The 10,259-nt window shown below is 39.6% G+C and overlaps 2 protein-coding genes and 1 pseudogene across 2 annotated transcripts; 1 reads left to right on the top strand and 2 right to left on the bottom strand.

Moving 5' to 3' along the window:
• Nucleotides 1-493: 493 nt before the first annotated feature.
• Nucleotides 494-2,034, bottom strand: LOC114743691 (activator of 90 kDa heat shock protein ATPase homolog; annotated as a pseudogene).
• Nucleotides 2,035-2,794: 760 nt separating this feature from the next.
• On the top strand, nt 2,795-5,818 carry LOC114743692 (DNA-3-methyladenine glycosylase-like). Its single transcript, XM_028931913.1, has 6 exons — nt 2,795-3,323; nt 4,018-4,089; nt 4,220-4,343; nt 4,732-4,802; nt 5,260-5,317; nt 5,410-5,818. Exons 1-6 carry the CDS (start codon nt 2,904-2,906, stop codon nt 5,574-5,576), a joined length of 912 nt encoding a protein of 303 aa, XP_028787746.1. The 5' UTR covers nt 2,795-2,903; the 3' UTR covers nt 5,577-5,818.
• A 1,056-nt stretch (nt 5,819-6,874) lies between these two features.
• On the bottom strand, nt 6,875-10,043 carry LOC114743695 (gamma-tubulin complex component 3-like). Its single transcript, XM_028931916.1, has 3 exons — nt 7,735-10,043; nt 7,177-7,621; nt 6,875-7,092 (listed from the first exon to the last, which is right to left on the bottom strand). The coding sequence occupies exons 1-2, from the start codon at nt 9,996-9,998 to the stop codon at nt 7,336-7,338; spliced, it is 2,550 nt and encodes an 849-aa protein (XP_028787749.1). The 5' UTR covers nt 9,999-10,043; the 3' UTR covers nt 6,875-7,092; nt 7,177-7,335.
• Nucleotides 10,044-10,259: the final 216 nt, after the last annotated feature.

Genomic DNA, 10,259 nt, shown 5'->3' with positions numbered 1-10,259 from the left:
TTCGATCAAAATCATTATCCATACTCCTCTTGCTTTGCTCTCGGAATTCGCCAGCAAGAAATTTCACATTCTTTCACATCATAATTCCTGGGCTTAATTCCGGGGATCTAACTAGTCATATTACAGCAATTGTGATTGAAAAGTAAGTCACATCCATGAATAAATTATAGCTTATTAGAACTTTCCTACTGTTCTCCCAATCTGACTCCCCCATGAATATCTAATCTAGTAACTATTGCTCCAATCACATTAAGTTGAGAACCAGAGGGTCTAATAATTCAATGACAACATGCAATCTAATTCGAGAACAGAAATGAGCAATAGTCAGACGCTACACACCCTTTTAGCCACCACAATATCATCGTCACCACGGTAATTTTGCTCACGTTCATGGGTGCATTCAAGAAGCAAACAAAGTAGGGTGGTACAGTTGAAAAGAAAGAGCTGATTCCTCCCATGACAATAAAAGCTGCTGCAAAATACATGCAATTCGTAGTGGGAATATGATTACAGATCTCATTTAAACCTCATATAGATCCATACAATAAAACGAGACGCACGAGATCCGTTTCAGTCGAAGAATCCGTATCATTTGAGCCAAACATAAACCAAGTGTAATGGAGTGCACAACATCCAATGTTAATCCTAACATTTCCTTGCTGATCAGTTAAAAATTTGACAAGAGAAACAAAAGGCCTCACATACTAGAAAGATCATATGAAAATTTTAAAGTCCAAAGCCAAAAACTGCCCGTATCCTTTGGAAAATGAGATCCCGCCATCCCCTCTCTGTGTTCTCCACCACTGTGGCATTCCCATAGCTGCATTTGCAAGCAATCAGAGCTGTCAACTTTAGGGTCATAAACATGAGGAAATATCCAGGAAATAATAAATAAACACTCACCTGTCTTCCTCGGGCACATCAGAATGTGTCAGCTTGATGATCGTAACCCCAGGTTCAGGTTCCTCAAACACAAGTCTAACCTGCAAAATTCATTTCCACCGGTACATTAATCTATCACTTACTCATGTAAAAAGAATCCCATCCAAATCCTACAACATTCGGGGTAAAAAAAAACAAAAAAACAAAACTTACGGTAGAATGAATCCCATCAGGCCAGTTCCCAAACCTCCATTTCTGCACAATTAGTTTAGCTTCCTGTAATTCCACATTTGTTCCCGTCACCGACCCGTTAAAAATGAAAAATTCTCCACCAACATCCTTGCTTATCTTCGCATCGCTCTGCGTAAAACCTTTCCACCTATTCTCATCCATCAATATCTCATATAAATCCCTCGCTCTACAACTAAACTTCTCTGTCAAGGTGATTGTTTTACGACCTTTCTTGCTATCACTCTTGACCTTTTTCTCCACCGCAGCCTCTTTCTTGGGCGCAGCAGCGGACGTGAGGCAGCTGGATTCTGCTGGGTCACTTTTTTGGGTTCCAAGTCGTCTTTGACAGGTCCACCTTTCGCCATACTCTCGACCCAAATCCTGATTTTGTCCAAGATTAAAGGTTTACCCCGTGAAATCATGGCCTCCTTGAGCCTCTTGCCAATGGGCCCTTCGTCATTGACTGTGAACTTAAGCTCAGGGTCCTCATCGGCATTCTCGTCGGAGATATAGGGAATTTGAACGGTCCCATCGACCTTGAGCAAAGATTTGCCGTCGGACTCCTTGGCTTCTCCTTCCCAGGACAAAGAGAGACTGAGCTCGTAACCGGGAATGATTTTACCCTTTCGAACATTGACATAGGCTTCGCCATCGACCTTGTCAACGTTCTTGGTCTTGATGAACAAGTTGCCCTCGCCATCAAGAACGGTGAGATCGGAGAGAAGCTTGGAGAAGAGGTTTCTGGACCACTCGAGACAGTTGGTTTCCGCCCAGTGCCAATTGTGAACGTTGGCGCCGTCGGCCCTATCCTCGACGATCCAGCGCTTGTCGCCCTCGCCGAACCTAGCCATCGATCAAGAGAAAGAAAGAGCTCAATGAGAAGCGCAGGGCAAGGATAGGTAGGATCCGAAATGTTTGGGCAAAAGCAAGAGGAAAGGAAGACAATAAAAGAACGGGGTCAAAATCTGGACTCTTCTGAATTTAGAAGGATCCAGAAACTCACCCAAAACTGAGACCCAAGAATGGTCCAGAACCCTCCCAGGCCCACTTAACCTCCTGCTTTGCTTGTTCGCGCCAACCTAATATCTAAGAACTCAGAAGGGCATTCTTAGAATCTTAGGGGCGAAAAAAACACAAAATTGACTTATATCAAATTTCATTAAAAAAAAGAAAAAGTTAGTTCATGCGACTTGTGTAAAAGACTGGAAGTATATTGATCTAGAATTTTTGACTTGAATTAACTTTAAAATATATATAGCCTAGGATATGAGAAGTTAATTTTAAAAAAGTTTAAATACTAAAGAGATTATTGCCTATACTTTTTGGAAAAAATTAATATTATACTAACTCTTATTCTTAATATAAAACCTTGTTTGATTTTTATTTTGATTCTAAATATAAGATTCCAATCAACTTTATTTCTTATATTTATGTATTTTTTTAAGATAATCCTTCTAACAATAATATTTTTAGCCAATACATTTAATTAGTAAGGATATTTTAGAAAAGACAAAACCTATTTACTATAAATAACTAATTTAACTTCTTTTTTTAATCTCTTTAAATTAGTCAACTAATTTTTATAAATAAGACAATAGGTAATATAATTTAATATTTATTTCTAAAGTTGATCTCAACGTAATGTCAGAGAGGGCCGAAAAGGGGCCACCAGCCCGGGAAGCGCTCTTCCTCACTTCCTGATCAAAAGCTATAATGGATGCATGATGAATGATGATCACAAGGTATAGCACTGAAACGACCAAAAGGATAGCGCGGTGCATTTGAATGATATGAGACGCCCCATGTCTGTCCCGAAGTCAATACCCGCCAAAGTCCAAGGCGAGTTACCCTCTACTGCTTCAGTACCTGATTCTTTGTTTGATGAATATTGCTTTCGCGGCCAGCGAACACCAAGAACCCAGCCATTCAAACGAGCCGGAAAGCCCAGCTTAGCCATTCCAGAGACCGAACAGGACGATGGCAGCCGAGTTGAGACGAGCCGGCGTTCCAAATCGACGACGCTTAGGGCTAAGTCCAAGCCCCAGCTCCAGCCCCAGCTCAGATTGAATGCTTTGCCACTATCAGACACTTGTTTTGGAAAAATGAAAATCTTGCCTCGAGATTTCTTTCAAATTGATGCGTTGGACCTTGCCCGCCGTTTGTTGGGAAAGTTTCTTCGCAGGGACGATGTCGTTCTTCAGATCACTGAGGTAAAAAAAAAAAAAAAATCCCGCCACCTTTCCTTTTCCTGTTCCTTATTGGATTGCAATAGGACTGCATCAATGTTTGGGGAATAGTTTTGCTGTTTAGAGCCGGATCAAATAAACCTATGGTGCTGCTCAGAGCAACAAGTCTGGTTGCCCCCCTTCTGACATAGCATGCTTAATTGGTGCAATAAAATTTTTTTGCCTTTTCCAATTTTTTAAGTGAACCATTGTGTGTTGAATGTATCTCTCAGTCAGTTTTTCTGAGGTCTACTCCGAAGTCTGGATGTAGAACAGCGAATCACTCTTATTGAAGACCTCTAATTGTACAATAATTGCTCTGAGATGTTAGGAAATCAGCAGTTTCTTGAACCAAAGCCAACGTCATGAATTCCAATCTGATCTCTTGCAGTAAAATGTACAGGGACTGTTTTTGGCCACTAAACCCACCAGTTGTTTTATCCTATTTTAGAAGGAACATTTTTTTCCACAAAAAAAAAAAAGATTCTTCAACATTCTTTTCCTCATTTGGTTTCTCATACTTCATCAGTTCACTTAGAGAGGAAATGAAAGCACCATGCACTGCGTCTTTTTCCTTTCTCCTTTTGCTTGGCACCATGGAATGGTTGTGCCTCATTACGTGGTTGAGTGTGTGGGACAGGCTGCATTTGGTATTTAACGATGAATTCATATCAGTTAGGTGGAAGCATACAGACCAAATGATTCAGCTTGTCATGGTCGATTTGGCATTACAGCAAGAACTGCCCCAGTTGTAAGACGCTTCATTTGCTCTCTTTTTACGTCCACATTTTGATCTTAATCTCTTGCCTATATTGAACATTTGAGGATTCTGAGTAGTTTGTGGATTAATGTTTCCTTAATGGTTTGTTTCTACTTCGTAGTTTGGACCTGGTGGACATGCGTATGTTTATCTTTGTTACGGTCTCCACATAATGCTGAATGTTGTTGCTGACAAGGAAGGAGCTGGAGCTGCTGTTTTGATTCGTTCTTGTGCCCCCGTTAGTGGTAAAGTTCTATCATTACCTTTTGGTCATACAACTTGTTACATTATTTATTGATGACAGGTAGTGATTCTTAGTCACTTACTCTGCATAACGCTACTTGTAAAGAACCATTGACGTAATAATTGCGGGAGTGATAATGTGAAGAGTTCAACTCGGGGATAATCAAAGCGATAACATGTTGCTAAATCATCAGGATCACTATTTGGCTTCTTTGATACATCAACCTCTGATTCATGGTTCATTTTCCTCCAAAATATCATTAGCATCGATACATCAACCTCTGATTCATAGTTCATTTTCCTCTAAATAACTGTTCATATCTATACTAGTTCTCATTGTAATTAATCTCTGCGTAAGATGTGTCTTTATTATACTTGAGAATATGACAGGATTGGCTGTCATTCAGCAGCGCCGAGGGCAGAAAACTGAGAAACCTGTACTTCTTACTGGCCCTGGCAAGGTTAGTTTCCCGGCTTTCATCTTACCCCACTAATAATTAGTTTGAGATGCTTTGCGTGACCCAACTGGGTTAATAATTTGCTTACTTCTTACCCTCCTTCTCTAGGAAGTTCTTATAAACTATGTCCATAATCCAAGAATCACCAATCTTAAATGCACATTATATTTGTTATCTCACATGTTGTTTTAAGGAAGTAATAATTATAAGCAAAATATTTGTATATGCATCACCATCTGCTATTCCAAAATTGACTAAAAACTTATGATAACGGAAGTTCCGGCTGGACAGAAAGTCAGGAGGAGAAATACAAGGAAGAAAGTACAGAAACTACTACTGTATATTCTCTCTGGCCGTCTTTCTTACTGAGACATCTAGTGGGTAGCGATTATTTCTGTTACAAGATCAGATCGGCAGAGGTTTCAAAACTGATTTAGTGTGATTGTTGTCCAAAATCTAGGTTGGTCAGGCACTGGGTCTTTCAACAGAATGGTCCAATCATCCCCTATATAGACCTGGTAAGCTCGTAATATTCAAAGGCTGAACTGAAATGTAAACTTGAGGAATAGATAAATATCAAGATGAAAATGGGTGAGACTTTGTGATGCAGGTGGTTTGGAAGTGTTAGATGGTCCGGAGCCAGTAAGCATTTTGGTAGGACCAAGGGTTGGCATAGAATACGCATCGCCAGAGCATGTGAGTGCCTTATGGAGATTTGCCATTGCAGGTACCCCTTGGATCAGTGCTCCCAAAAACACTCTCAGGCCACCCTCATAACAACGACGTGCCGCCTGCAACAATGTGGTATTAGGAAGCAGGATTTTTGTCCGTGAAATATGGATTTCCTATGATATTAACCCTTGAATTATGACTAATTAGTAGTAGTAACTAGTTCTGAGTGCGTTATAATCTTGATGTCAACTTAAGCGCGTGAGTGCGTGCATGGAGGAGGGATGAAAAATATGCTACCCAATCTTTTGTTTCTTCTTTAAATTTGAGTTACAAGAAATTTTTGCTTTTTAAATTTGTGCAAAATTAATAAAGACGTTGAATTAAAATTTCATGAGTAAATTTAGTTATAAAATTGGTGAATAAGTTCATTGAAAATGATTCGAGAAGTAGAAATGATCAATCTAACAATATAGAGAATGAAAAAGAGTTTTTTTTTCCTGAGTAACCTCTGCAGATATATAAATATATATATTTTAACCAAAGACTGAGTACAAACATGACATCAAAAAAGCACCATTTAGACCTAGTTTTCTTTATCAACCTCCCCCTCACCTAAAGAATGTGGTTAATTTAGGATATAAAAGTTATTCTCCATATAATGAGAAAGTTTAGCCAAATAATTAGCAATAGGGATAGAGCTCTTAGGAAAATGTATTGGTACAACAATCCAATCCCCTGAAAGGGATAAATACTTTGTCCTTAAAGGGGTAAATACTTTCACAGCCTCTACAGAACAAAGTCAAGGTTTCCACACGATTACTGTAAATCGCTATATTTCCGTACCCGGCTAGTTTTTCTTCACGGCATCCATTATATCATATATAAGTTTATTAGAATTATGTATTCTTCATTATCATACGAGGCCAAAAATGAGTGTTATAATATTATCTTGTAATTTCAATTTTAAAAATATCAAGCTTTATTTTAAAAGAAATTGCGATATCATGTTTCTTAATCCATGTATTGAGGCGCTAATCCCTGGTTAAAAGAAATGCAGCAGTATGAAACTATTCCGTTTCTTCAGAAAGCCAGCGGTTGAGAAGATCAAAGGGAAGGAAATTCCGCTCTATAATTCCCTCAGCTTACATCGATCCAAATACATTTTCTGTCAATATATCCAGAAACATGCACGAAGCACCTTGACTTGCAACCGTATTCATGTTTTCTTCAAAAACAACTGCTCATTTTCCCCGCAAATAGGTGCCATTGTGAGGCAATAACTTTGATTCTTCACCACATATAGCTTGATTTTTAAACCACCTAGCAAAACCCAAGCGCTTGGAAGAGCTGGGAGCTATTGCCACTGCGAAGAGATAGAAGGTGATGCCAAGAATAGATTTTTATTTTTTCCGCATTCTTTTCATCAACCAAAAACTATGATACAGATATACAATCACTGAATTGCCTTGCATGCAAAACCCGCTGGAAATGCCAAATAAATCATAAAATATCAGATAATAGTGTGCATATTGCTGCCCGCCTCCCACACCAAATCAGAATATTAATACATTCATATTCACTGCAAGCTACCGCGCAAACACCAGAAAGGAGAGAGAACCATCTGCAGGAAGAGAGAGAGTCAGATCCTACATATAAATTTTTCTAATGGATTTAGCATATTAGAAATGAGAAGCATTCGCCATACCTATAATCCATTACCGAACAATAAAAATTTGGGTTAGTACTGATACAGTTGTTCCGTCAATCACAATGGCGGCTAGCACGTGGCAAAGCATATATTTCATGGCTCGTCTTCTTATAGAAACAACGTTCTGAATTGAACCTCTAGCTGTTCATATACTTCCTATATGCCTGGCCGCAGCCGCCCATAAAATTCGTTGAAGTCAAGACGGAAAAAGAGGAACTTAAGATCAACATGCTGCTGTACGGGCAACTGGGAAATAAATTCCTCTTGGAAAGATGAATACTCCTCAGCAATCACATTTAGATTTTGTTCCATACTTTGAAGAAATTCACCGGCACGTTGTGTTAGGGCTTTCCTGCCATCAGCAATCCAGGATTCATGCTCCACAGACTTGTTTATTTGCTTTCGGGACTTGTTCTGGTCTTGAAAGGAGGACTCCATGATTCTGAATAAAGATGTTGTCAGATATATCAAGGACATAGATACGCGGAAAATTAGGAAAATATTGTCTCGAAGTCTATAAAAATTATAAGAGAGATGAAACAGTAGGTTTTATACCTTGATTGCAACTCAATGATTCCTTCATACAACCGATCTGCATGACTCCGGAATCTTAATATGAGATCAAATACTATAAATAGAGACTTGTAAATGGACTGAGAACGCTCTCCAAGGAGAGATTTCTCTACAATTGAATGCAGATATTTTTCATGTGCTGCAAGGAGGTCATCAAGATCCTTGGCTACTTCCATCTCATTTAGAAAATTTGACCATGATACCTCCAAGACTTCAAACATTATATAATATTGCAAGTTTGAAACAAAGTGATTCATTTCAACCCAAAGAACTTGGCAGCGCCTCAACGTTGAAACTAATTGCAACTTTACAGTATTTTGCAGCTTGGTAAAAGAATGAGAAGTGATACAATTTGGTTTCATGGTCTTCCACGCACCAATAAGTGCATGTTCCACTCTTCTAAGCTTCCAGAGAAAATTAAAAATTCTCAAATACCTTGACATCACAGACTCTGTGAATACAGTATCTAGCGGAACTCTTGCATCATATTCAAGTGAAAATACATCCCAGCCCCTATCACCACTTTCATGCAGCATAATTTTGACCCTCAGCCTATCCAATATGTCAGGGTCATCGTATTGAGCATTAGATGCTCGAATAGCAGTTTCCAGCAATCCAGCAAGTTTAAAAGAGCTTATAGTGTTAGCAGGTTCAGAGAGCTCAGGCCCAACAATATCCATTAGATATTGAACAAAATCGCCTTGACCAAGCAGTAAGTACCTCTTAATTGCAAGACAGTGTTCTTTAAATTTGTACCTCTTGTACATTACATTCAACAAATGCTCATCAATTCTTTTTGCTGCTTCATCAACCAAGGATTCGAGAGCATCAGTTTCACCATAGCCGAAACCACCTCTTCTTGCAGTAGCCCCCGTAGCAGGGGCAGCTTCTGTTGCAGCATTAGACCAACCACTATCCTCACAACAAACACGAAGAAAATTTATGGACTTACCAGTCCTCAAGATACGCTGAGCCAGAGAAGGTGAAATGAATGAAGGAAGCATGGCCGCATGGAGTCTGTAACCTTCTCTCCAAAGAGATTCTGCTTTCACCGGCTGGCTAACAATAAAGAATTCAGTAAATATATCTTCTAATTCCCCTTCCAGTACCCACCTTCTCACCATTTCATAAAGTGGAGAGCACACTCGTTGTAGTAATCTCCCCATAAATTCATGAACAAGTGGATCACCATGCTGGGCATGCAAATGAATTGTTCCAGTCATAGCGCCGCCCCTTAAAACCCTACACTTATCAACCAAATCAGCCATTAACCTCATTTTCACCATCGGCTCTGCAAGCCAAACAACTAGCCTCCTTAATGAAAGATAATTCAATGAACTAGCTGATTCGGATACTAATGGAATGGGATTTGAAGACTGTACTTCAAGCACTGCCAACAGCTTATAGTACTCAGTAAGTTCGTCTTGCAATGCAGCACAAAATGCCTGCCCCACAGTACCGACATCGTCAGCTGTAAGTCTTTCTGTAATCTGCGAGATATACCCTGTGACCTTTTTAAATAACCTCCCCAGTTCACAGAGTCTGTGCACCATAGTTGTAGTGGCTCTAGGGACCTTAAGCAACTGTGATAAAACATAGCCATCTAGGTTATTATCAAATTTCACATACTTCCCGTCAACTCCTTGACATGCATATAGAACGTCCCTAACCAAGACCTCTTCAGACACCTCATTTTCCTCCTTAACCAAATTTACGAACTCACGAAAAGCAATGTCGCGACGATTATCTGGATCCTTGGTAACCAACAGAGCTCCGTTATTCCATGACTTGTCCTGAGCAGCATGACTATGCAAAATCCTTGAATCTTTACCCGACTCATCTTCAGCTAATACCAAATTGGGCAACAAAACCGAAGTATCTAATTGGGTTTTCAAGTTCTTCCGATCTTCGGATATAATTTTGAGTAAGTAAATTACTGCCCATTTATTATTGACGCCGGATTTTGAAGCGAACTTGGAGTAAAGATCAGCAAAAGTAAGGGCTTCAGCGGATCTACCTTGAGTGGCGAGGCGGCGCTTGATGGACTCAGCGATGGCGGCAGCGTCTGGAGCAACGGAGGGCGTCAATCTGCTGGAGAGGATGCGAAATGCATAGCGAAGAGACTTTTGAAACTCCTGGGAGTTAGGGATTGCGGTTTTTGAATCGGATGTGTGATTCTGAGACAGCAACCGGAGTACCAATTCCCTGACCAGATCTGCAACCTTTTGTTGGTCTTCTTCGTCCATCGTATGCAGGTGAATTCAAAAAGCCCCTCCCAGAATTGTGAGCTCTCACACACTGAGAGTGCGCTCTTTTTTCCAGTTTTATGTGGGCGCGGAAATGAGGGTTTTAACTTTTATGCACCAAAAAAACATACTCTCTTGTACTCTTCCGATCCTAAATATAAGACCCTTATACTCTCTAGTATAAGGGTCCCTATAAAACAAAGAGGAAAAATATTTTTTGGTTTTATTTATAAGATATTAAGAGAAATTTTTTATATAAAT

Source organism: Neltuma alba, unplaced genomic scaffold (genome assembly GCF_004799145.2).
Source record: "Neltuma alba isolate B1F8T4 unplaced genomic scaffold, ASM479914v2 tig00004096_pilon, whole genome shotgun sequence".
NCBI classification, from domain to species: domain Eukaryota; kingdom Viridiplantae; phylum Streptophyta; class Magnoliopsida; order Fabales; family Fabaceae; genus Neltuma; species Neltuma alba.
Note: the sequence above shows the minus strand (reverse complement) of the source record. Positions and strands in the feature narration are given on the sequence as shown.

Coding starts and splice junctions, on each gene's coding strand:
- LOC114743692 (XM_028931913.1), top strand. CDS start 2,904: ATGAGACGCCCCATGTCTGTCCCGAAGTCAATACCCGCCAAAGTCCAA. Junction 4,090..4,219: donor CAGCAAGAACTGCCCCAGTT/GTAAGACGCTTC, acceptor TCTACTTCGTAG/TTTGGACCTGGTGGACATGC. Junction 4,344..4,731: donor TTCTTGTGCCCCCGTTAGTG/GTAAAGTTCTAT, acceptor AGAATATGACAG/GATTGGCTGTCATTCAGCAG.
- LOC114743695 (XM_028931916.1), bottom strand. CDS start 9,998: ATGGACGAAGAAGACCAACAAAAGGTTGCAGATCTGGTCAGGGAATTG. Junction 7,622..7,734: donor ATCATTGAGTTGCAATCAAG/GTATAAAACCTA, acceptor ATCTTTATTCAG/AATCATGGAGTCCTCCTTTC.